The sequence below is a fragment of the Pleurodeles waltl genome, chromosome 8 (genome assembly GCF_031143425.1).
Source record: "Pleurodeles waltl isolate 20211129_DDA chromosome 8, aPleWal1.hap1.20221129, whole genome shotgun sequence".
Taxonomy (NCBI): Eukaryota; Metazoa; Chordata; class Amphibia; order Caudata; family Salamandridae; genus Pleurodeles; species Pleurodeles waltl.
In genome coordinates, this window is record NC_090447.1 from 1,513,284,584 (window position 1) to 1,513,311,434 (window position 26,851).

General features: G+C 57.3%; 1 protein-coding gene across 2 annotated transcripts in view; it reads left to right on the top strand.

The window, feature by feature from the left end:
* The window catches only part of PTGFRN (prostaglandin F2 receptor inhibitor), a 378,388-nt gene that overhangs the window by 206,031 nt on the left and 145,506 nt on the right, over positions 1-26,851 (top strand). For both annotated transcript variants that reach the window (XR_011194649.1, XM_069202804.1), the window contains exon 4: positions 12,139-12,522. Coding sequence is in view for 1 of the 2 variants with exons in the window: in XM_069202804.1 (XP_069058905.1) it covers positions 12,139-12,522 (384 nt within the window). In the remaining variant the exon portion in view is untranslated. The remainder of the gene's footprint in view (positions 1-12,138; positions 12,523-26,851) is intronic.

Sequence of the window (26,851 nt, forward strand, 5' to 3'; positions counted from 1 at the left end):
AGCATGCCTGGGCCAGGGGACTGCTTCCTGTGCCTGTGCAGTGCAGCATGCCTGGGCCAGGGGACTGCTTCCTGTGCCTGTGCAGTGCAGCAGGCCTGGGCCAGGGGACTGCTTCCTGTGCTTGTGCAGTGCAGCAGGCCTGGGCCAGAGGACTGCTTCCTGTGCTTATGCAGTGCAGCATGCCTGGGCCAGGGGACTGCTTCTTGTGCCTGTGCAGTGCAGCAGGCCTGGGCCAGGGGACTGCTTCCTGTGCCTGTGCAGTGCAGCATGCCTGGGCCAGGGGACTGCTTCCTGTGCCTGTGCAGTATGCCTGGGCCAGGGGACTGCTTCCTGTGCTTGTGCAGTGCAGCAGGCCTGGGGCAGGGGACTGCTTCCTGTGCTTGTGCAGTGCAGCATGCATGGGCCAGGGAACTGCTTCCTGTGCAGTGGGCCTGTGCCAGGGGACTGCTTCCTGTGCCTGTGCAGTGGGCTGGGCCAGGGAACTGCTTCCTGTGCCTGTGCAGTATGCCTGGGCCAGGGGACTGCTTCCTGTGCTTGTGCAGTGCTGCAGGCCTGGGCCAGGGGACTGCTTCCTGTGCTTGTGCAGTGCAGCATGCCTGGGCCAGGGAACTGCTTCCTGTGCAGTGGGCCTGGGCCAGGGGACTGCTTCCTGTGCCTGTGCAGTGGGCTGGGCCAGGGGACTGCTTCCTGTGCTTGTGCAGTGCAGCATGCCTGGGCCAGTGAACTGCTTCCTGTGCTTGTGCAGTGCAGCATGCCTGGGCCAGGGAACTGCTTCCTGTGCCTGTGCAGTATGCCTGGCCAGGGGACTGCTTCCTGTGCCTGTGCAGTATGCCTGGGCCAGGGGACTGCTTCCTGTGCAGTATGCCTGGGCCAGGGGACTGCTTCCTGTGCCTGTGCAGTATGCCTGGGCCAGGGGACTGCTTCCTGTGCCTGTGCAGTATGCCTGGGCCAGGGGACTGCTTCCTGTGCTTGTGCAGTGCAGCAGGCCTGGGCCAGGGGACTGCTTCCTGTGCTTGTGCAGTGCAGCATGCCTGGGCCAGGGAACTGCTTCCTGTGCAGTGGGCCTGGGCCAGGGGACTGCTTCCTGTGCCTGTGCAGTGGGCTGGGCCAGGGAACTGCTTCCTGTGCCTGTGCAGTATGCCTGGGCCAGGGGACTGCTTCCTGTGCTTGTGCAGTAGGCCTGGGCCAGGGGACTGCTTCCTGTGCTTGTGCAGTGCAGCATGCCTGGGCCAGGGAACTGCTTTCTGTGCAGTGGGCCTGGGCCAGGGGACTGCTTCCTGTGCTTGTGCAGTGCAGCAGGACTGGGCCAGGGGACTGCTTCCTGTGCTTGTGCAGTGCAGCATGCCTGGGCCAGGGAACTGCTTCCTGTGCAGTGGGCCTGGGCCAGGGGACTGCTTCCTGTGCTTGTGCAGTGCAGCAGGCCTGGGCCAGGGGACTGCTTCCTGTGCTTGTGCAGTGCAGCATGCCTGGGCCAGGGAACTGCTTCCTGTGCTTGTGCAGTGCAGCATGCCTGGGCCAGGGAACTGCTTCCTGTGCAGCAGGCCTGGGCCAGGGGACTGCTTCCTGTGCCTGTGCAGTATGCCTGGGCCAGGGGACTGCTTCCTGTGCAGTATGCCTGGGCCAGGGGACTGCTTCCTGTGCCTGTGCAGTGCAGCATGCCTGGGCCAGGGGACTGCTTCCTGTGCCTGTGCAGTATGCCTGGGCCAGGGGACTGCTTCCTGTGCCTGTGCAGTATGCCTGGGCCAGGGGACTGCTTCCTGTGCTTGTGCAGTGCAGCAGGCCTGGGCCAGGGGACTGCTTCCTGTGCTTGTGCAGTGCAGCATGCCTGGGCCAGGGAACTGCTTCCTGTGCAGTGGGCCTGGGCCAGGGGACTGCTTCCTGTGCCTGTGAAGTGGGCTGGGCCAGGGGACTGCTTCCTGTGCTTGTGTAGTGCAGAAGGCCTGGGCCAGGGGACTGCTTCCTGTGCTTGTGCAGTGCAGCATGCCTGGGCCAGGGAACTGCTTCCTGTGCTTGTGCAGTGCAGCATGCCTGGGCCAGGGGACTGCTTCCTGTGCCTGTGCAGCAGGCCTGGGCCAGGGGACTGCTTCCTGTGCCTGTGCAGTGTGCCTGGGCCAGGGGACTGCTTCCTGTGCCTGTGCAGTGCAGCATGCCTGGGCCAGGGGACTGTTTTCTGTGCAGTGGGCCTGGGCCAGGGGACTGCTTCCTGTGCCTGTGCAGTGGGCTGGGCCAGGGGACTGCTTCCTGTGCCTGTGCAGTGCAGCATGCCTGGGCCAGGGGACTGCTTCCTGTGCCTGTGCAGTATGCCTGGGCCAGGGGGACTGCTTCCTGTGCCTGTGCAGTATGCCTGGGCCAGGCGACTGCTTCCTGTGCCTGTGCAGTATGCCTGGGCCAGGGGACTGCTTCCTGTGCCTGTGCAGTGCAGCAGGCCTGGGCCTTGGGGACGGCGTCCTGTGCTCGTGCAGTGCAGCAGGCCTGGGCCTGGTGACGGTGTCCTGTGCTTATGCCTGTGCGGTGCAGCAGACCTGGGCCTTGGGGACGGCGTCCTGTGCTCGTGCAGTGCAGTAGGCCTGGGCCTTGTGGACGGCGTCCTGTGCTCCTGCAGTGCAGTAGGCCTGGGCCGGGGGACGGCGCCCTGTGCTCGTGCAGTGCAGTAGGCCTGGGCCTTGGGGACGGCGTCCTGTGCTTGTGCAGTAGGCCTTGGGGGCGGCGTCCTGTGCTCGTGCAGTGCAGTAGGCCTTGGGGACGGCGTCCTGTGCTCGTGCAGTGCAGTAGGCCTTGGGGACGGCGTCTAGGCCTGGGCCTTGGGGACGGCGTCCTGTGCTCGTGCAGTGCAGTAGGCCTGGGCCTTGGGGACGGCGTCCTGTGCTCGTGCAGTGCAGCAGGCCTGGGCCGGGGGACGGCGTCCTGTGCTCGTGCAGTGCAGTAGGCCTGGGCCTTGGGGACGGCGTCCTGTGCTTGTGCAGTGCAGTAGGCCTGGGCCTTGGGGACGGCGTCCTGTGCTTGTGCAGTGCAGTAGGCCTGGGCCTTGGGGACGGCGTCCTGTGCTCGTGCAGTGCAGCAGGGCTGGGCCTGGGGACGGCGCCCTGTGCTCGTGCCTGTGCAGTGCAGCAGACCGGAGCCTTGGGGACGGCGCCCTGTGCTCGTGCCTGTGCAGTGCAGCAGACCGGAGCCTTGGGGACGGCGCCCTGTGCTCGTGCAGTGCAGTAGGCCTGGGCCTTGGGGACGGCGTCCTGTGCTCGTGCAGTGCAGCAGGGCTGGGCTGGGGGACGGCGCCCTGTGCTCGTGCAGTGCAGCAGACCGGAGCCTTGGGGACAGCGCCCTGTGCTCGTGCCTGTGCAGTGCAGTAGGCCTGGGCCTTGGGGACGGCGTCCTGTGCTCGTGCAGTGCAGTAGGCCTGGGCCTTGGGGACGGCGTCCTGTGCTCGTGCAGTGCAGTAGGCCTGGGCCTTGGGGACGACGTCCTGTGCTCGTGCAGTGCAGCAGACCGGAGCCTTGGGGACGGCGCCCTGTGCTCGTGCAGTGCAGTAGGCCTGGGCCTTGGGGACGGCGTCCTGTGCTCGTGCAGTGCAGCAGGGCTGGGCCGGTGGACGGCGCCCTGTGGTCATGCAGTGCAGCAGGCCTGGGCCTTGGGGACGGCGCCCGGTGCTCGTGCAGTGCAGCAGGCCTGGGCCTTGGGGACGGCGCCCGGTGCTCGTGCAGTGCAACAGGCCTGGGCCTTGTGGACGGCGTCCTGTGCTCGTGCAGTGCAGTAGGCCTGGGCCGGGGGACGGCGTCCTGTGCTCGTGCAGTGCAGTAGGCCTGGCCCTTGGGGACGGCGTCCTGTGCTCGTGCAGTGCAGTAGGCCTTGGGGACGGCATCCTGTGCTCGTGCAGTGCAGCAGGCCTGGGCGGGGGGACGGCGTCCTGTGCTCGTGCAGTGCAGCAGGCCGGAGCCTTGGGGACGGCGCCCTGTGCTCGTGCAGTGCAGTAGGCCTGGGCCTTGGGGACGGCACCCTGTGCTCGTGCAGTGCAGCAGGGCTGGGCCGGGGGACGGCGTCCTGTGCTCGTGCAGTGCAGCAGACCTGGGCTGGGGGACGGCGTCCTGTGCTCGTGCAGTGCAGCAGGGCTGGGGGACGGCGTCCTGTGCTCGTGCAGTGCAGCAGGCCTGGGCCGGGGGACGGCGTCCTGTGCTCGTGCAGTGCAGCAGGCCTGGGCCTTGGGGACGGCGCCCTATGCTCGTGCAGTGCAGCAGGGCTGGGCCGGGGTACGGCGCCCTGTGCTCGTGCAGTGCAGTGCAGCAGACCTGAGCCTTGGGGAGGGCGTCTTGTGTGTGTGAACACTGTGGCTGCCTGAAGTAGTGAAACACAGTGGTCTCTCTTCTGGACGTTTACAGGAATAAACCATCTATATATCTACGTGGTTCTTGACTTTGGACTTCATTATTGGTTGGGACTACCCCTGACTTAAGTGGAAATGAACTCCGCTCTGTCCCTCACCTTCTGATCCCTAAACCAACCCTCTGCGCTCGCTGCTGTGTGTGCAGTAGGCCTGGTCCACTGGAGATGGTGTTCCATGTTGGTGTCTATGCAGTGCAGCCCAGGCCTTGGAGATGGCATCCTGCGGGAGCTTGGGCAGAGGACCCAAGGGAAGGCAGAGCATGTGGGGACTTCAGCCCTGAAACACTGCACCTCCAGGAGGCGGAGCCTTCCTTGCCCTCACACTTGGGAATCACTGGAGAAGGCTACAAGAGCTCGGACTGGCTAGAGCAGCAGTCCATCATTCAGAGGAAGGGGACACGAGGAACCAGGGCATATCACCGCCCAACAAACGATGCAAATTAAGGAACTTTGACCTCTAAGGTCTGTGCCCACCTATATATACTGAGGTGGGCACCTTTGCATCTCTGTTGGGTCCACAAGCTGTAGAAAGGGATTCCCACCTGCAGCCTGCACTAGCAAAGACCTCCATCTTATGATGGTGAAAATCATGTTTATTTGAGCATATGTAGGGAATGACAGGAGAGCAGCTCCTTGAAGCCAGCATGATGACCGGCGCATTATAACTGGGGTCCACGAGCTCAGTAGTAGGAGGCTGAGCAGTGTTGGGGACCACTTTACTCTGGCTCACATCTCAGAGATACAGCTGGAGTACCTGTAGATACATTGCTATGGCCTGTGGGCTCGTGTCGATCATATATACCCTGGTAGGAGCCGCAACGTGTTCTTTTAATCCCCTGTCCGGTGGACTGTATAAGGTAACACACTTCCAAAATTGTACACCCAATTCTGCAGCCACAACATATGTATCTAGCATTGGATTGCGTAACAAAAGAGTAGTGATGTCCCATATTACTCATCCAGACCCAAAGATGATGACCCAAGTTTCCTAACACCAGAGTCATCTTCACCATCATAGAGCCTGATTTAGAGGTTGGCTGATGGAATTACTCAGTTAAGATCCCATTATATCCTACGGGAATCATAGTACGGTGACTGGGATATACCTCACGTTTGTGACAAAGTAACCTGTCCGCCAAACTCTTAATTGGGCCCATTGTCTTTAGAAGATGCAAGGAACCCTAAATTAACTCAGAGGGATGGGTGCCCTTGGTCATCAAAGGACCTCTCCCAGAATGTCTCACTGTGCTTATGAGGCCAGTTAAGATGAGTTGCTGCCCACAAGGTGTTACAGTGGCAATCTTGGAGAAGCCCATGCCCAAGGGGTGTCCCTCAGATTGTTCGAAAAGATGTTGAGGTAGCTGTTGGTCCAGGCAGGGCGAGCGCTGGAGAAAGTTGGACGCGCTTGTGTGGGCCAGTCCGACAGATCCAGGTCCCTGTGTAACTGGTGCTAGGACAGATCCAGGACCGTGTGTAACTGATGCAGGACCGTGTGTAACTGATGCAAGGCTAGGACAGATCCAGGTCCGTGTGTAACTGGTGCTAGGACCGATCCAGGTCCGTGTGTAACTGGTGCTAGGACAGATCCAGGGCCGTGTGTAACTGGTGCTAGGACAGATCCAGGGCCGTGTGTAACTGGTGCTAGGACAGATCCAGGTCCGTGTGTAACTGATGCAGGGCAGATCCAGGACCGTGTGTAACTGATGCAAGGCAGATCCAGGTCCGTGTGTAACTGGTGCAAGGCTAGGACAGATCCAGGACCGTGTGTAACTGGTGCAAGGCTAGGACAGATCCAGGACCGTGTGTAACTGATGCAAAGCTAGGACAGATCCAGGTCCGTGTGTAACTGATGCAGGACAGATCCAGGACCGTGTGTAACTGGTGCTAGGACAGATCCAGGTCCGTGTGTAACTGATGCAGGGCAGATCCAGGACCGTGTGTAACTGATGCAAGGCTAGGACAGATCCAGGTCCGTGTGTAACTGGTGCAAGGCTAGGACAGATCCAGGACTGTGTGTAACTGATGCAGGACAGATCCAGGACCCTGTGTAACTGATGGAAGGCTAGGACAGATCCAGGACTGTGTGTAAGTGATGCAAGGCTAGGACAGATCCCGGTCCGTGTGTAACTGATGCAAGACTAGGACAGATCCAGGTCCGCGTGTAACTGGTGCTAGGACAGATCCAGGTCCGTGTGTAACTGATGCAAGGCTAGGACAGATCCAGGTCCCTGTGTAACTGATGCAAGGCTAGGACAGATCCCGGTCCGTGTGCAACTGGTGCAAGGCTAGGACAGATCCCGGTCCGTGTGTAACTGGTGCAAGGCTAGGACAGATACAGGACCGTGTGTAACTGATGCAAGGCTAGGACAGATCCAGGTCCGTGTGTAATTGATGCAAGGCTAGGACAGATCCAGGACAGTGTATAACTGATACAAGGCTAGGACAGATCCAGGACCATGTGTAACTGGTGCTAGGACAGATCCAGGACTATGTGAAACTGATGCAAGGCTAGGACAGATCCAGGACCGTGTGAAACTGATGCAGGGCAGATCCAGGTCCGTGTGTAACTGGTGCAAGGCTAGGACAGATCCAGGACCGTGTGTAACTGATGCAAGGCTAGGACTGATCCAGGACCGTGTGTAACTGATGCAAGGGTAGGACAGATCCAGGACCGTGTGAAACTGATGCAGGACAGATCCAGGTCTGTGTGTAACTGATGCAGGACAGATGCAGGTCCGTGTGTAACTGGTGCGAGGCTTGGACAGATCCAGGTCCGTGTGTAACTGGTGCAAGGCTAGGACCGATCCAGGTCCCTGTGTAACTGATGCAAGGCTAGGACAGATCCCGGTCCGTGTGTAACTGGTGCAAGGCTAGGACAGATCCCGGTCCGTGTGTAACTGGTGCAAGGCTAGGACAGATCCCTGTCCGTGTGTAACTGGTGCGAGGCTAGGACCGATCCAGGACCGTGTGAAACTGATGTAGGACAGATCCAGGACCGTGTGTAACTGATGCAAGGCTAGGACAGATCCAGGTTTGTGTGTAACTGATGCAGGACAGATGCAGGACCGTGTGTAACTGATGCAAGGCTAGGACAGATCCAGGACCGTGTGTAACTGATGCAAGGCTAGGACAGATCCAGGACCGTGTGTAACTGATGCAAGGCTAGGACAGATCCAGGTTTGTGTGTAACTGGTGCTAGGACAGATGCAGGACCGTGTGTAACTGGTGCTAGGACAGATCCAGAACCGTGTGTAACTGGTGCTAGGACCGATCCAGGACCGTGTGTAACTGATGCAAGGCTAGGAGAGCAGATGATGTTCATCCTTCAAGCTACAACCTCGTGCAGTGGGTGCCCTTCTCCTGAGAAGGAGCTGGTGCCTCCCCACTCAACTAACCTTAGGACTTCCAGTGATGCTTGGGTGGTCACTGCTGAACCACTTGCATCTATCATCTATTTTTTTAAGAACAATCTTTATTTGATTTAAAAAAAAATACAGAACACAAGGAAACACATTCAGAACCCACATTGCTTGATGGAAAAAATCTCATGTTTAAGAAACACCCAATTGTACATTTGCCTTTTTTAAAGAAAAATGTGCATTGCTCTGTATAGCTGGGACTAAATATTAGCCTGTAATGAATTCAATAAAAGAAAGGAAGTCGGTAAGAAACAGACCTTAAAGAAAAAAGAACTGAGAAATAAGAGTTATAAATACGAAGTAATGAGTGATTGTCAGATGTTGGTTCCAGCTTATGATAAAGGCATCTCATGATTAACATGGATGGTACGTTTTAGAAGGCATCATATACTATTAGGCACATATGTATTTTGGAAAATATTAAATAATGCATACTATAATAGTAAGACTTAAATTTCAAGGATGATACTTCTTCGGTTAAAGGTTGATACAAGTTAAGCAATACATCAATATTGTTAAGAAAAGAAGTTACAGGTGACCCAGTAGATTTTTTTAATACCAAGTGAGATGGGTGACCTGCTGTGCCGAGCCTGTGATTGTAACATACTCCATACAACAGTGCTTGGGTAGGTATGTGTCTATAGTACTCCGGTTCTTTCTGATTTCTTTCAGACAAGAAGTTAAGGTATGCGAAAGATGGTTGCTTTGCAAATCCTCTTTGTTGGTGGTATGAAAATCACCCTGAACAGTACATATGCTGTGAATTAGAATACTGCATTTATTTTTACATGCATTAGGAAAGTTACAAAATTACAAATAAATTGGGCCCCTGGGAGCTGACCACGCCCAAATGAATGATGTCTCTCTCCAGGCCTGCTAATATACTGTTTTATTTATTTTTGGTGAGTTTATTATGCCAAATAGCTGCGGTTAGAAATCTATCTTTTTTTCTCAGTATGTGAGAAGATCTGCCCTCAGTGCTTAATTTGAACTGGTGGTTTCCGATGCTCCTCACTTAATTGCGAGCAGGACTTATGAGAGCTGCCACATGGTGGTGCTGTTTGTGTAACTTAAAGATGAGCAGAACAACAGTTGTTTATTAATAAATAATAAGCAGTTGTTTATTAATACCTGCCACCCAAGCCTTTCTTTTAGCTTTGGGGGCCTCGAAAAGCCTAAATTGCGCCACTGGTAGCAGTGTGGTGGTTAGTAGTTGTGTAAGTAATGTCACTGGCGGTGACCTGCAAGCTGTGGCGTTCTCCTGACGAGGGCCCTGGCACAAATTAAGTACTGTCTATCCTCTTGTTGAATGCGCTGATGGCGAACCATGCTGCTCAGGCAGGGGGTTCTGCACCCCTGGGCTTCCCCTCTCTTCCGTCCACTCTCATGAGCTCCTTTGGAAGGGGCGCTGTGTCCTGTTTCTGGCAGTCTGAGGACCAGGAGCCAACCTGGCAATGTGGCCTGCGTCCTGGCAACGTCATCACGAAACATAGTGTCCCTGAGAAGAATGCGTTCAGCACGTGTGGAATGAGGGAACTGAGTACCTGGTGTTTTGCTTATTTAATTTGTATAGCAGCTTTATTTATGCAAACTTTTGACGACCAAAAGATTGACTGTGGACACAAGTAACCAAGGTACAGCACAGCACCTGGGCAGAGTGGACCCACCCCACTTTGAGCTTACGGTCCCGGGGTCGAGCACAGAATCCGGCAGAGGGGCGTTAATCCTCACAGCATCGGGCCTCTTGATTCGCTGGAATTTGTGTTGCTCACAAACAAATAGCTGTTCCCTCAGCAGAACAAAGGCAGTAGAGCCACGGTCCACAATATCTGAGGTAGAGTCTGTGCATCTAGACGAGGGCAGAATATCATAGGTGGAATCCTGCATGTGGACGAAGGCGGCTTCCCACTTCTATAGGATTTCATGGGTAGAATCCTGCACATGGATGAAGGCAGCTTTCCCCTGTCCCTGATATCATGGGTAGAATCATGTACATGGATGAAGGCAGTTTCCCATTGTACAGCATATCATGGGTAGAATCCTGCTCATGGAAGAAGGCAGATTACCACTCTATCGGATATCATGGGTAGACTCCTGCATATGGATGAAGGCAGTTTCCTACTGTCCTGATAGCATAGGTAGAAACCTGCACATGAATTAAGGCAGTTTCCCACTGTCCCTGATAGCATAGGTAGAATCCTGCACATGGATGAAGGCAGGTTCCCACTGTCCCTAATAGCATAGGTAGAATCCTGCACATGGATGAAGGCAGTTTCCCATTGTCCCTGATATCATGGGTAGAATCCTGCACATGGATGAAGGCAGATGCCCACTGTATAGGATGTCATAGGTAGAATCCTGCACATGGAGGAAGGCAATTTCCCACTGTCCCAGATATCATAGGGAGAATCCTGCACGTGGGTGAAGGCAGTTAGAATCCTGCTCATGAATGTAGGCAGATTCCCACTGTATAGGATATCATGGGTAGAATCCTGAACATGGATAAAAGGCAGATACCCACTGTATAGGATATCATGGGTAGAACCCTGAACATGGATAAAAGGCAGATTCCCACTGTACTGTATAGGATTTCATGGGTAGAATCCTGAACATGGATAAAAGGCAGATTCCCACTGTATATATATCATGGGCATAATCCTGCACATGAATGAAGGCAGGTTCCCACTGTATAGGATATCATGGGTAGAATCCTGAACATGGATAAAAGGCAGATACCCACTGTATAGGATATCATGGGTAGAATCCTGAACATGGATAAAAGGCAGATTCCCACTGTATAGGATATCATGGGTAGAATCCTGAACATGGATAAAAGGCAGATACCCACTGTATAGGATATCATGGGTAGAACCCTGAACATGGATAAAAGGCAGATTCCCACTGTACTGTATAGGATTTCATGGGTAGAATCCTGAACATGGAAGAAGGCAGATTCCCACTGTATATATATCATGGGCAGAATCCTGAACATGGAAGAAGGCAGATTCCCACTGTATATATATCATGGGTAGAATCCTGAACATGGATAAAAGGCAGATTCCCACTGTACTGTATAGGATTTCATGGGTAGAATCCTGCACATGGAAGAAGGCAGATTCCCACTGTATAGGATATCATGGGTAGAATCCTGCACATTGACAACACACTGACTTGCAGGGGCTTTCAGGCAGCCCTCTTCAGCCACTGGTCTGATGTTGTCATTCGCATATTTCTTCTGCCCGCTACACCATGGAGCAATAGGTCATCCCACTTCAGCCATTGGTTGACTTCTCTGTCAGTGACGGCGTCCAACCCTTTCACAAGGAGCACATTCACTCACAAAGTAGTTCCTTTTATGTGAGAGGATACAGTCGCAATTGCTTTTAGGCAAGAAACATCTCCCTCGCTCTCTCTTTCAGTCAGTATTTTTTTTATATTGATGCGGACCTGGCAGCCCCCAAAAAGTAAAGTGTTACAAAAACCAAACAAGCATTGACAAAGGCAAAAATCTGGTACCAATCACTTCACCCTTTTCCTTGTGAATACTTGTTCATGTCTGGCATTAGACATGGCCTTTTTGATTACAATTAAATGTAATTCTTACTTATAGGGGCTTTCAGTTACCATCTTCATCTGTTGGTCAGTTGTTCCATCCTCATTTTTCTGACACCCACTAGAGAGTGCAAGCTGGGACAGTGGGTTTGACCACTTCAGCCATTGGCTAACTTCACTGTGAGTGACAGCATTCTGCTCTTTTACAAAGCGCGCCTCCGAATACAAAGTAGTTCTCTACTATGGCAGTGTAGGACGTCTGTGACACTGCCTGCTTTTTGTAACCAAAAATATTTTTTGTGTTACACAGTATATTTTTATTTATATTGGTGAGGGTCCAGCAGCTCCCCCCCCACAATAAGGTTTTGCAAAAAAACTAAACAAAACAAGCATTGACAAAGCCAAAATACTGGAAGTGAATATCAGACCGATTGCGTTTGCCAAGACTTGTTGCAATACTGCTGCGACACAAGCTTTGTTTCAGAGTTAAAAGCTGCATTAATAATTTCTCTTAAAGTATTTATCCATTCATGAGTGTAACTTTCTGACGTCTTTATCTGCAGAATAATGTTTTCCTATTCCTTGTTCACCTAAAATATTCAGTCCTTGTTGAGTGGGAAATTGTGTGCCTCATGACTTGGTTACGTTTGCAGTGTGTTGGATGTGCACAGGACAACTTATGGGGGGTGTTGACATTCTGCAGTGCATGTGTGTTCATGATAAATTGTGGATTTCATATCACATGAAAACCTATTACAGAAGCCATCATCTGCTGACTGTCTTGTCTCCACAGCTCTCAGCGTGTCAGTCAATGAAAGCGATTTGTCTCTGCGCAGAGGGGACCCCTTGGAGCTGACGTGTGTGGTGGTTGCGTCGGTGGAGGGGATGGCGCAAACTGAGGTGGCCTGGTACGTCAGCCCGACTCCTGATGACAGCTTAGAGAATTCTGAGGTGATCGCCAGCATGGACCACCGGTCTGTGGTGACGGAGTCTTCTCGTGCCCACCTCAGCCACGTAGAGTCCGGCTCCTACCGCTTGAGAGTGGACGCTACCGAAGACGCGGACGGTGGCTTCTACTTCTGCCGTGTGAGCATCTGGCTACCGCAAAGCAATGGGAGCTGGTACAAAGCCACCGAGGAGACCTCGCCACCAGCCATGGTGGCCCTTAGTGTAGCCGGTAAGTGGATTTATCATTAAAGTTATCGCGACTCATGCTATGTGGTCACCATGCACCAATCTCTGTACCTTTCCAGACTTTTTCTGCACCTGTCTAAAGTATTTTGATCAACTTTTTGCCTTCTCATCTCTCTTTGCATCCTATTTCTGTCTCTTTCTCCTATCTCTCATCCATTGTTCTACTTCCGTCTCGCTTTTCCAGAGTTTTACCTTTTCAGCTCCAAATTTATTCAACTTCCTTTATTCCTTTCTATCAATCCTGTCTCCCTAGGTTTAGCCATTTGATCCTACTTTTCCTGAGATGATTCTTATGGAGGCTCAGGTGTTGGGTAAAGTAACCTCCTCACAGCAGCATGTGTCCAGCCCCAGCCTTCTCCTCAGGTTCACATGGTCCCCAGTCTCCATCAGATGCCAATCCTTTGAAATTAAAGAGGGAGTGGGCTGAGAAGAGGGTCTTTGAAGAAGCCCACCTAAGAGTCCTCTTCAGTGTGCATTGTTGAGGTATCCACAAGCAGGTTATAGTGCATCGGGAGGGATTTGAGTGTGCATTGTTTTTCTGGACAGGATGCTTATGCCAGTGAAATTAAGTCATATTTCCCTCTCCAACATGGCAGCTGCATTAGAATCTTACACTGTGCTAGAATGTCCACTTGTGCAGAAACACCGGAAGAAGCTGGGTGGTAACAAGGACACTTGGAAAGTCAAAGCTGCTGACTTTGGAGCTAGGGAACTAGGTTTGAGTCTCTGCGTCAGCTCAGCATCCTGTGATTCTGGGCAAATCACTTAGGGCCTGATTAATAGTTTGGCGTAGGAGTTACTCCATCATATCCTGTCTGCCGGAACATAAATCCAATGGGATATAATGGAATTTATATTTTGACGGACACCCGTTTGCTGAAATATAAATCAGGCCCTTAATATCTCTGTGCCTACCGAAACCAAAAAAATAAATGTGTCCTTATGTAATGCAAATAACGCTCATGTAAAGTGCTACAATGCCTTCGGGTCAACCTTGTGCTGTATAAAACTGCAAAAAAAAGTTCTTTAGCCAACTAAATAGTTTCAAACTGCTCAGTTACTTGGAGGTACTTTGTTGACCTAGGATCTGGCACAATATCCCTGTAGCCTTTAGGACTGCCCCAACTCTGCTTCAGTTTAGGAAAGAGTTGACGCACCTCTTTAAAGAACACATCTCGATGCATTAACCGTCCTCAGCCCAGCAACCTCTGCCATCATCCCTTGACTTTATGCTGGTCTCAGGGACCGTGTACGGGATCGGTTCGGGTTCGAACGGTCGGTACAAGCACAAAGGGGGTATCGCTTGTGCGAGAGCAGCGATGGACCCCCAGCCTCAGTAGAATCTCAGGCGTGTCTGCATCCGGCGCTTGGGAAGGCTACCTGGGCCTGGTGGAGCTCACGGTCTCTCCAGTGATGTCCCTCAGCATCTGACATTCTGCTTTCCTTCACTCCCCCAACTCTTGGCCGTCTGTCTCTCTCTCTGTCTCTCTCTGTCTCTCTCGGTCTCCCTGCATCTCTCTCTCTCTCTCGGTCTCCCTGCATCTCTCTCTCTCTCTCGGTCTCCCTGCATCTCTCTCTCTCTCTCTCGGTCTCCCTGCATATCTCTCTCTCGGTCTCCCTGCATCTCTCTCTCGGTCTCCCTGCATCTCTCTCTCTCTCTCGCTCTCTCTCTCACTCTCTCGGTCTCCCTGCATCTCTCTCACTCTCTCGGTCTCCCTGCATCTCTCTCTCTCTCTCTCTCTCGGTCTCCCTGCTTATCTCTCTCTCTCTCTCGGTCTCTCTGCATCTCTCTCACTCTCTCTCGGTCTCCCTGCATATCTCTCTCTCAGTCTCCCTGCCTATCTCTCTTTCTCTCTCTCTCTCTCGGTCTCCCTGCATCTCACTCTCTCTCGGTCTCTCTCTCTCTCTCTCCCTGCATCTCACTCTCTCTCGGTCTCTCTCTCTCTCTCGATCTCCCTGCATCTCTCTCGGTCTCCCTGGATATCTCTCTCTCACTCTCTCTCGGTCTCCCTGCATACCTCTCTCTCTCTCTCTCTGTCTCTCTGCATCTCACTCTCTCTCGGTCTCTCTCTCTCTCTCTCTCTCTCTCTCGGTCTCCCTGCATCTCTCTCTCTCTCTATCTCTCTGTCTCGGTCTCTCTCTCTCGGTCTCCCTGCATATATCGCTCTCTCTCTCTTGGTCTCCCTGCATATCTCTGTAGGAGGCTGGACTGGCTTGTAGTGAGTACCAAGGGGTACTTACACCTTGCACCAGGCCCAGGTATCCCTTATTAGTGTATAGGGTGTCTAGCAGCTTAGGCTGATAGAAAAGGTATCTTAGCAGAGCCGCTTAGGCTGAACTAGGAGACGAGTGAAGCTCCTACAGTACCACTTAGTGTCATATGCACAATATCATAAGAAAACACAATACACAGATATACTAAAAATAAAGGTACTTTATTTTTATGACAATATGCCAAAAGTATCTCAGTGAGTACCCTCAGTATGAGGATAGCAAATATACACAAGATATATGTACACAATACCAAAATATGCAGTAATAGCAATAGAAAACAGTGCAAACAATGTATAGTCACAATAGAATGCAATGGGGGCACATAGGGATAGGGGCAACACAAACCATATACTCTAGAAGAGGAATGCGAACCACGAATGGACCCCAAACCTATGTGACCTTGTAGAGGGTCGCTGGGACTGTAAGAAAACAGTGAGGGTTAGAAAAATAGCCCACCCCAAGACCCTGAAAAGTGGGTGCAAATTGCACCTAAGTTCCCCAATGAGCACAGAAGTCGTGATAGGGGAATTCTGCAAGGAAGGCCAACAACAGCAATGCAACAATGATGGATTTCCTGACGAGAGTAGCTGTGGAACAAGGGGACCAAATCCAAAAGTCACAATCAAGTCGGGAGTGGGCAGATGCCCAGTAAATGCCAGCTGTGGGTGCAAAGAAGCTGCCACCGGATGGTAGAAGCTGTGGATTCTGCAAGAACGACGAGGGCTAGAAACTTCCCCTTTGGAGGATGGATGTCCCACGTCGTGAAGAGTCGTGCAGAGGTGTTTCCGTGCAGAAAGACCGCAAACAAGCCTTTCTAGCTGCAAGGCTCGCAGTTAGGGTTTTTGGATGCTGCTGTGGCCCAGGAGGGACCAGGATGTCGCCAATTGCGTGAGGAGACAGAGGGGGCGCCCAACAAGACAAGGAGCCCACTCAGAAGCAAGCAGCACCCGCAGAAGTGCCGGAACAGGCACTATGAAGTGGAGTGAACCGGAGCTCACCCGAAGTCACGAAAGAGGGTCCCACGACGCCGGAAGACAACTCAGGAGGTCGTGCACTGCAGGTTAGAGTGCCGGGGACACAGGCTTGGCTGTGCACAAAGGAAATCCTGGAAGAGTGCACAGGAGCCGGAGTAGCTGCAAAACACACGGTTCCCAGAAATGCAGTCTAGCGTGGGGAGGCAAGGACTTACCTCCACCAAACTTGGACTGAAGAGTCACTGGACTGTGGGAGTCACTTGGACAGAGTTGCTGAGTTCAAGGGACCTCGCTTGTCGTGCTGAGAGGAGACCCAGAGGACCGGTGATGCAGTTCTTTGGTGCCTGCGGTTGCAGGGGGAAGATTCCGTCGACCCACGGGAGATTTCTTCGGAGCTTCTAGTGCAGAGAGGAGGCAGACTACCCCCACAGCATGCACCACCAGGAAAACAGTCGAGAAGGCGGCAGGATCAGCGTTACAAGGTCACAGTAGTCGTCTTTGCTACTTTGTTCCAGTTTTGCAGGCTTCCAGCACGGTCAGCAGTCGATTCCTTGGCAGAAGGTGAAGAGAGAGATGCAGAGGAACTCTGATGAGCTCTTGCATTCGTTATCTAAGGAATTCCCCAAAGCAGAGACCCTAAATAGCCAGAAAAGGAGGTTTGGCTACCTAGGAGAGAGGATAGGCTAGCAACACCTGGAGGAGCCTATCAGAAGGAGTCTCTGACATCACCTGCTGGCCCTGGCACTCAGAGCAGTCCAGTGTGCCAGCAGCACCTCTGTTTCCAAGATGGCAGAGGTCTGGAGCTCTGGGCACCTCCCAGGGGAGGTGCAGGTCAGGGGAGTGGTCACTCCCCTTTCCTTTGTCCAGTTTTGCGCCAGAGCAGGGCTGGGGGATCCCTGAACCGGTGTAGACTGGCTTATGCAGAAATGGGCCCCATCTGTGCCCATGAAAGCATTTCCAGAGGCTGGGGGAGGCTACTCCTCCCCTGCCTTAACACCTTTTTCCAAAGGGAGAGGGTGTAACACCCTCTCTCTGAGGAAGTCCTTTGTTCTGCCTTCCTGGGCCAAGCCTGGCTGGACCCCAGGAGGGCAGAAACCTGTCTGAGGGGTTGGCAGCAGCAGCTGCAGTGAAACCCCTGAAAAGGCAGTTTGGCAGTACCCGGGTCTGTGCTAGAGACAGGGGATTGTCTAGGGATTGTCTCCCCAATACCAGGATTGTCTCCCCAATACCAGGATGGCATTGGGGGGGTAATTCCATGATCTTAGACATGTTACATGGCCATGTTCGGAGTTACCATTGTGAAGCTACACATAGGTAGTGACCTATATGTAGTGCACACGTGTAATGGTGTCCCCGCACTCACAAAGTCCGGGGAATTGGCCCTGAACAATGTGGGGGCACCTTGGCTAGTGCCAGGGTGCCCTCACACTAAGTAACTTTGCACCTAACCTTTACCAGGTAAAGGTTAGACATATAGGTGACTTATAAGTTACTTAAGTGCAGTGTAAAATGGCTGTGAAATAACGTGGACGTTATTTCACTCAGGCTGCAGTGGCAGGCCTGTGTAAGAATTGTCAGAGCTCCCTATGGGTGGCAAAAGAAATGCTGCAGCCCATAGGGATCTCCTGGAACCCCAATACCCTGGGTACCTCAGTACCATATACTAGGGAATTATAAGGGTGTTCCAGTAAGCCAATGTAAATTGGTAAAATTGGTCACTAGCCTGTTAGTGACAATTTGAAAGAAATGAGAGAGCATAACCACTGAGGTTCTGATTAGCAGAGCCTCAGTGAGACAATTAGGCACCACACAGGGAACACATACATATAGGCCACAAACTTATGAGCACTGGGGTCCTGGCTAGCAGGGTCCCAGTGACACATAACAAACATACTGAAAACATAGGGTTTTCACTATGAGCACTGGGCCCTGGCTGGCAGGATCCCAGTGAGACAGTGAAAACACCCTGACATACACTCACAAACAGGCCAAAAGTGGGGGTAACAAGGCTAGAAAGAGGCTACCTTCTCACAATCTCTCTCTCTCTCTGTCTCTCTCTCTCGGTGTCCCTGGATATATCTCTCTCACTCTCACTCGTTCTCCCTGCATATATATATATATATCTCTCTCTCTGCATCTCACTCTCTCTCGGTCTCTCTCTCTCTATCTCGTTCTCCCTGCCTATCTCTCTTTCTCTTTCTCTCTCTCTCTCTCTCTCTCTCTCTCTCTTTCTCTCTCTCTCTCACAGGGCCGGAACCACGGGGCCCCGGGACCGCAGGGGCCGGGACCGCAGAGCAGGGGCCGGGATCACAGGACAGGGGCCGGGACCGCAGAGCAGGGGCCGGGACCGCAGGGCAGGGACCGCAGAGCAGGGGCCGGGATCACAGGGCAGGGACCGGGATCACAGGGCAGGGACCGCAGAGCAGGGGCCGGGACCGCAGGGGCCGGGACCGCAGAGCAGGGGCCTGGACCACAGGGCAGGGACCGCAGAGCAGGGGCCGGGACCACAGGGCAGGGGCCACAGAGCAGGGGCCGGGACCGCAGGGCAGGGGCCACAGAGCAGGGGCTGGGACCACAGGGCAGGGGCCACAGAGCAGGGGCCGGGACCGCAGGGCAGGGGCCACAGAGCAGGGGCCGGGACCGCAGGGCAGGGGCCACAGGGCAGGGGCCGGGACCGCAGGGCAGGGGCCACAGGGCAGGGGCCGGGACCGCAGGGCAGGGATCACAGAGCAGGGGCCGGGATCACAGGGCAGGGACCGCAGAGCAGGGGCCGGGACCGCAGATCAGGGGCCTGGACCGCAGGGCAGGGACCGCAGAGCAGGGGCCTGGACCGCAGGGCAGGGACCGCAGAGCAGGGGCCGGGACCACAGGGCCGGGACCGCAGAGCAGGGGCCTGGACCGCAGGGCCGGGACCGCAGAGCAGGGGCCTGGACCACAGGGCAGGGACCGCAGAGCAGGGGCCGGGACCGCAGAGCAGGGGCCTGGACCACAGGGCAGGGACCACAGAGCAGGGGCCTGGACCGCAGGGCAGGGGCCTGGATCACAGGGCAGGGACCGCAGAGCAGGGGCCTGGACCACAGGGCAGGGGCCACAGGGCAGGGGCCTGGACCGCAGGGCAGGGGCCACAGGGCAGGGGCCTGGATCACAGGGCAGGGACCGCAGAGCAGGGGCCTGGACCACAGGGCAGGGACCACAGAGCAGGGGCCGGGATCACAGGGCAGGGACCACAGAGCAGGGGCCGGGATCACAGGGCAGGGACCGCAGAGCAGGGGCCTGGACCACAGGGCAGGGACCGCAGAGCAGGGGCCGGGACCACAGGGCAGGGACCGCAGAGCAGGGGCCGGGACCGCAGGGCAGGGACCGCAGAGCAGGGGCCTGGACCACAGGGCAGGGACCGCAGAGCAGGGGCCGGGACCGCAGGGCAGGGACCGCAGAGCAGGGGCCGGGACCGCAGGGCAGGGGCCTGGACCGCAGGGCAGGGGCCTGGACCACAGGGCAGGGACCGCAGAGCAGGGGCCGGGACCGCAGGGCAGGGACCGCAGAGCAGGGGCCTGGACCACAGGGCAGGGACCGCAGAGCAGGGGCCGGGACCGCAGGGCACGGACCGCAGAGCAGGGGCCGGGACCGCAGGGCAGGGGCCTGGACCACAGGGCAGGGACCGCAGAGCAGGGGCCGGGACCGCAGGGCAGGGACCGCAGAGCAGGGGCCTGGACCACAGGGCAGGGACCGCAGAGCAGGGGCCGGGACCGCAGGGCAGGGACCGCAGAGCAGGGGCCGCAGAGCAGGGGCCGGGACCACAGGGCAGGGACCGCAGAGCAGGGGCCGGGACCGCAGGGCAGGGGCCTGGACCACAGGGCAGGGACCGCAGAGCAGGGGCCGGGACCGCAGGGCAGGGACCGCAGAGCAGGGGCCGGGATCACAGGGCAGGGACCGCAGAGCAGGGGCCGGGACCGCAGGGCAGGGGCCTGGACCACAGGGCAGGGACCGCAGAGCAGGGGCCTGGACCACAGGGCAGGGGCCACAGGGCAGGGGCCTGGACCACAGGGCAGGGACCGCAGAGCAGGGGCCGGGACCGCAGGGCAGGGGCCTGGACCACAGGGCAGGGACCGCAGAGCAGGGGCAGGGACCGCAGAGTAGGGGCCGGGACCGCAGGGCAGGGGCCTGGACCACAGGGCAGGGACCGCAGAGCAGGGGCAGGGACCACAGAGCAGGGGCCGGGACCGCAGGGCAGGGACCGCAGAGCAGGGGCCGGGATCACAGGGCCGGGACCGCAGAGCAGGGGCCTGGACCGCAGGGCAGGGACCGCAGAGCAGGGGCCGGGACCGCAGGGCAGGGACCGCAGAGCAGGGGCAGGGACCACAGAGCAGGGGCCGGGACCGCAGGGCAGGGACCGCAGAGCAGGGGCCGGGACCGCAGGGCAGGGGCCTGGACCACAGGGCAGGGACCGCAGAGCAGGGGCCGGGACCGCAGAGCAGGGGCCTGGACCACAGGGCAGGGACCGCAGAGCAGGGGCCGGGACCGCAGGGCAGGGACCGCAGAGCAGGGGCCGGGACCGCAGGGCAGGGACCGCAGAGCAGGGGCCTGGACCGCAGGGCAGGGACCGCAGAGCAGGGGCCGGGACCGCAGGGCAGGGACCGCAGAGCAGGGGCCGGGACCGCAGGGCAGGGACCGCAGAGCAGGGGCCTGGACCGCAGGGCAGGGACCGCAGGGCAGGGACCGCAGAGCAGGGGCCGGGACCGCAGGGCAGGGACCGCAGAGCAGGGGCCTGGACCGCAGGGCAGGGACCGCAGAGCAGGGGCCGCAGAGCAGGGGCCGGGACCACAGGGCAGGGACCGCAGAGCAGGGGCCGGGACCGCAGGGCAGGGACCGCAGAGCAGGGGCCGGGACCGCAGGGCAGGGACCGCAGAGCAGGGGCCGGGATCACAGGGCAGGGACCGCAGAGCAGGGGCCGGGACCGCAGGGCAGGGGCCTGGACCACAGGGCAGGGGCCGCAGGGCAGGGGCCTGGACCACAGGGCAGGGGCCTGGACCACAGGGCAGGGACCGCAGAGCAGGGGCCGGGACCGCAGGGCAGGGGCCTGGACCACAGGGCAGGGACCGCAGAGCAGGGGCAGGGACCGCAGAGCAGGGGCAGGGACCGCAGAGTAGGGGCCGGGACCGCAAGGCAGGGACCGCAGAGCAGGGGCCGGGACCGCAGGGCAGGGACCGCAGAGCAGGGGCCTGGACCACAGGGCAGGGACCGCAGAGCAGGGGCCGGGACCGCAGGGCAGGGGCAGGGACCGCAGAGTAGGGGCCGGGACCGCAGGGCAGGGGCCTGGACCACAGGGCAGGGACCGCAGAGCAGGGGCAGGGACCACAGAGCAGGGGCCGGGACCGCAGAGCAGGGGCCGGGACCGCAGGGCAGGGGCCACAGAGCAGGGGCCAGGACCGCAGGGCAGGGGCCACAGAGCAGGGGCCGGGACCGCAGGGCAGGGACCGCAGAGCAGGGGCCTGGACCACAGGGCAGGGACCGCAGAGCAGGGGCAGGGACCGCAGAGTAGGGGCCGGGACCGCAGGGCAGGGACCGCAGAGCAGGGGCCGGGACCGCAGGGCAGGGGCCACAGAGCAGGGGCCGGGACCACAGGGCAGGGACCGCAGAGCAGGGGCAGGGACCACAGAGCAGGGGCCGGGACCGCAGGGCAGGGACCGCAGAGCAGGGGCAGGGACCGCAGAGTAGGGGCCGGGACCGCAGGGCAGGGGCCTGGACCACAGGGCAGGGACCACAGAGCAGGGGCCGGGACCGCAGGGCAGGGACCGCAGAGCAGGGGCCGGGACCGCAGGGCAGGGGCCTGGACCACAGGGCAGGGACCGCAGAGCAGGGGCCGGGACCGCAGGGCAGGGGCCACAGAGCAGGGGCCGGGACCGCAGGGCAGGGACCGCAGAGCAGGGGCCTGGACCACAGGGCAGGGACCGCAGAGTAGGGGCCGGGACCGCAGAGTAGGGGCCGGGACCGCAGGGCAGGGGCCTGGACCACAGGGCAGGGACCGCAGAGCAGGGGCCGGGACCGCAGAGCAGGGGCCGGGACCGCAGGGCAGGGGCCACAGAGCAGGGGCCGGGACCGCAGGGCAGGGACCGCAGAGCAGGGGCCGGGACCGCAGGGCAGGGACCGCAGAGCAGGGGCCTGGACCACAGGGCAGGGACCGCAGAGCAGGGGCAGGGACCGCAGAGTAGGGGCCGGGACCGCAGGGCAGGGACCGCAGAGCAGGGGCCGGGACCGCAGGGCAGGGGCCACAGAGCAGGGGCCGGGACCACAGGGCAGGGACCGCAGAGCAGGGGCAGGGACCACAGAGCAGGGGCCGGGACCGCAGGGCAGGGACCGCAGAGCAGGGGCAGGGACCGCAGAGTAGGGGCCGGGACCGCAGGGCAGGGGCCTGGACCACAGGGCAGGGACCACAGAGCAGGGGCCGGGACCGCAGGGCAGGGACCGCAGAGCAGGGGCCGGGACCGCAGGGCAGGGGCCTGGACCACAGGGCAGGGACCGCAGAGCAGGGGCCGGGACCGCAGGGCAGGGGCCACAGAGCAGGGGCCGGGACCGCAGGGCAGGGACCGCAGAGCAGGGGCCTGGACCACAGGGCAGGGACCGCAGAGTAGGGGCCGGGACCGCAGAGTAGGGGCCGGGACCGCAGGGCAGGGGCCTGGACCACAGGGCAGGGACCGCAGAGCAGGGGCCGGGACCGCAGAGCAGGGGCCGGGACCGCAGGGCAGGGGCCACAGAGCAGGGGCCGGGACCGCAGGGCAGGGACCGCAGAGCAGGGGCCGGGACCGCAGGGCAGGGGCCTGGACCGCAGGGCAGGGACCGCAGAGCAGGGGCCTGGACCACAGAGCAGGGGCCGGGACCGCAGGGCAGGGACCACAGAGCAGGGGCCGGGACCGCAGGGCAGGGGCCACAGAGCAGGGGCCGGGACCGCAGGGCAGGGACCGCAGAGCAGGGGCCGGGACCGCAGGGCAGGGGCCTGGACCGCAGGGCAGGGACCGCAGAGCAGGGGCCGGGACCGCAGGGCAGGGACCACAGAGCAGGGGCCGGGACCGCAGGGCAGGGGCCACAGAGCAGGGGCAGGGACCGCAGAGCAGGGGCCGGGACCACAGGGCAGGGACCGCAGGGCAGGGGCCTGGACCACAGGGCCGGGACCGCAGGGCAGGGGCCACAGGGCAGGGGCCGGGACCGCAGGGCAGGGGCCACAGGGCAGGGGCCGAGGGTGCCTCTTTGCACGTTGCTGTTTTGCATGTTTTATTTCACCCCCTGCAGAGACAGTGGGTCCCTCTGGCTTCGGCTTCTCCCCGCCTCTCTCTGCTAATCGTGGAGTTATTTCAGTCCAGCTTCTGGCCTGATCCCAGCTCCACCCGAGTGCCAGCCCAGGTGGCTCTTTGTTTCTTCCACGTGCCGCGTGCTTGTGGCTTGTTCACTGAGGGGATTCCTACAGGGACCCCCCAGGGATGAGGAAGGCTTCCCCAGGCAGAAAAGCACCCACGAGCTTTAGAAAATTGGAGCACGTGCAGAGAGGAAGGAACGTGCTGAACCCACATTAATGGGCGCCCTGTTCCCCCTGTAATTTCGATGCATGCCAAGGAGTAGGCACAACGTTAGGCATTGTGTCACACCAGGGCCTGCGCGCTGTGCATTGGCATGCGTGCCAGCGGGGCAGAGAAGGCACAACGTTGTGATGAGCAGTGCCAGCTCTGAATCAAAATCTGCAACAAAGCTTCCTTCGGGGGCCACAACAAGAGGAGACACCGTACCTTCAGCAGAATGCGCAGCACCAGGTCATCAGCGGAATGTGCGACGCTGTGCCTTCAGCGGAATGTGCGACGCTGTGCCTTCAGCGGAATGTGCGACGCTGTGCCTTCAGCGGAATGTGCGACGCTGTGCCTTCAGCGGAATGTGCAGCGCTGAGCCATCAGCGGAATGTGCAACACTGTGCCTTCAGCATAATGTGCAACACTGTGCCTTCAGCATAATGTGCAACACTGTGCCTTCAGCATAATGTGCAACACTGCGCCTTCAGCATAATGTGCAACACTGCGCCTTCAGCATAATGTGCAACACTGCGCCTTCAGCATAATGTGCAACACTGCGCCTTCAGCATAATGTGCAACACTGCGCCTTCAGCATAGTGTGCAACACTGCGCCTTCAGCATAATGTGCAACGCTGCGCCTTTAACAGAATGTGCAACGCTGCGCCTTAAGCAGAATGGGCAACGCTGCGCCTTAAGCAGAATGTGCAGCACTGCATCATAAGCAGAATGTGCAATGATGCCCCTTTAGCAGAATGTGCAACGCTGCGCCTTTAGCAGAATGTGCAACGCTGCGCCTTTAGCAGAATGTGCAACGCTGCGCCTTCAGCTGAATGTGCAACATCGTGCCTTCAGCAGAATGTGGTACGCTGTGCCTTCAGCTGAATGGGCAGCGCTGTGCCTTCAGCTGAATGGGCAGCGCTGTGCCTTCAGCTGAATGGGCAGCGCTGTGCCTACAGCAGAATGTGCAGCGCTGTGCCTTCAGCAGAATGTGCAGCGCTGTGCCTTCAGCAGAATGTGCAGCGCTCTGCCTACAGCAGAATGTGCAGCGCTCTGCCTACAGCAGAATGTGCAGCGCTCTGCCTACAGCAGAATGTGCAGCGCTCTGCCTACAGCAGAATGTGCAGCGCTCTGCCTACAGCAGAATGTGCAGCGCTCTGCCTACAGCAGAATGTGCAACGCTCTGCCTACAGCAGAATGGTCAGTGCTGTGCCTTCAGCAGAATGTGCAACGCTGTGCCTTCGCCTTCAGCAGAATGTGCAACGCTGTGCCTTCAGCAGAATGTGCAACGCTGTACCTTCTGGAAAATGTTCCAATGCTGCGCCTTTAGCAGAATGTGCAACGCTGTGCCTTGAGTAGAATGCGCAGCGCCAGGTCATCGGTGGAATGCACAGCATCGTGCCTTCAGAATTGCACCTGATCGACACATAATGAGCTGAGCGCACTACCGAAAGCTGCAGAAACAGCAATTCGGGTTCAGTACATACTTTGCAGTTTGCAGAACTATAACTTAGACACAGAATTGTATCGAATGTTTGGCATGTCGGAATATTGCCATATGGTGCCATGGGTTGTTGTGTGCTTAGCAAACTATGCCATGGGTAGTCGGAAACAACACGTTATGCAAGTAATTCTCACGTTGTTTGAACTTGTTTTTTTTTTTTTTTACAATCTCTAATGTGTATTATAGAGCCAAGCAACCAACCCGCTGATTAACACAAGTGAAGAAACGTGTAAAACATATCTACACCGATCAAAATAAAGAGGCCTGGCAGCTTTTTGTTGGAGGGAAATTACAATGCATGTTTGTTACAGGAGGTAATTGGTTAATTTCCAGGTGATCCAGGATCATCCGGTGATGAGACAACCCAAGATGGCCTCCACCCTGATTAACAAGCATCCTGGGTACATACAACGGATGGAGAACTTCAAAGGGCTTGGCACGAGCTTTACCCACATCTGGGGACCCTAATCCCGAAGAGCAGTTACCCCCAAAGGTGTAGCGATCACAGGCCAGCATCCCACTTGTACAGTCTTACATCTGTCCCAAGAGACAGGGAACAACTATACATGGCCGGTTTCGTGGGGCCATCCTTATGTGATGTGCTGATGCAGTCCAGATTTTTATCTTTGAATTCTGGGACTTGAAGTCCCGTTTTATAATGGAATAAACAAGACTACAAGTTCCAAAATTCAAAGGAAAAACCTGGAGTGGGGCAGCACATCACACATGGACCTGGGAAATTTGGCACGACTGGGCACCCGCGCCTTCTTCACGGCGCAGGTATTGTGGGGAAGCCCCTCTTGCACGGTTTCTTGTGTGATTCTGAGTACCACCACCCACCTCCCACGCCCCCCACCACCCCAGAGGCGGACAGCCACATTTTACATAGCTGACAGACTGAGAAGTTTAGCCAAAGAAGAGTGTCCGAAACTTTAGTTTGGAGAATTGTTTACTTTCTCCGACCCGGCCCTTCTCGGTGGCCTTTGACATTAGCCGCAGACGTGGGCAGAGGACTGGCCTTCTCCCCGGGGGCGATGTCGGGGGGCTCTCAGGTGGTCACTGAAGTAACAGAGAATGCAAACGGAGGATTTCGTGCACCGGTGCGGATGGAGAAAGAAAAGTCCGAGTAGAAACCAAACTTTAAAGCACTAGGGAGCAACTGCTGAAGACCTGGCTGGGGTGCCTTTGTAGGAGGTGCACCCCAAACTCTCTTCCTTCCAGGGGATATTTTAATGGCGCTGCCAGGATTCGAACCCCTGTTCAGGTAGCCTGCTGCACCAAAGGCACTGGACCTTGCCACTGAGCTGAAGACCTGGCTGGGGTGCCTTTGTAGGAGGTGTGCCCCAAACTCTCTTCCTTCCAGGGGTGAAGGTTTCTTGCGACTCTGTGCTCCTAATGGCTTCATGCACTCCTGCCACGACCTGAGAGGGCAACTGTTCACCTCCTTGTCCAACTTAGGGTGGCATCTGATTGGCACTCTAGGGCCATGAAATCACTAAGTTACATGGTGATCTCTCAAGGACCCGATGTGGGGTGCGCCCCTCGCTGTCCTGGCCCAGCTGCTGCAAAGCGCTACCTGAATGTGAGGTTTGTGTGCAGCGCACCTCTCCACCAGGCACTTCCGGTGTGCAGTTACACGGAGAGAAAGGGGTGAGTCTGGCCTTACTGACAGGGCTGTGACGTCACAGACTGACATGCTGATGTCAGACAGCTGGTGCAGGGCCTGCTACTACTGCAAAGCGCTGAGTGCAGCTCAGCTTTCCCCCAGGCACTTCCGGTCTGCGATTACACGGAGAGAAAGGGATGAGTCTGGCCTTACTGGCAGGCCTGTCACGTCACAGGGTTCTCTGGCCCAGGAAGACCGGGATGCTGTCTGTCGTTCTAGGTGCTAATCACGGGGATGCGGGCGCGGGGAGGAAAAGCTGTGTGCAAAATTGTGTCTGTCATTACGTTGCTCGGTCATTGGAGAGACCTGATTGTCCTGTTCACGTTATTTTAGGTCAAGCGCAC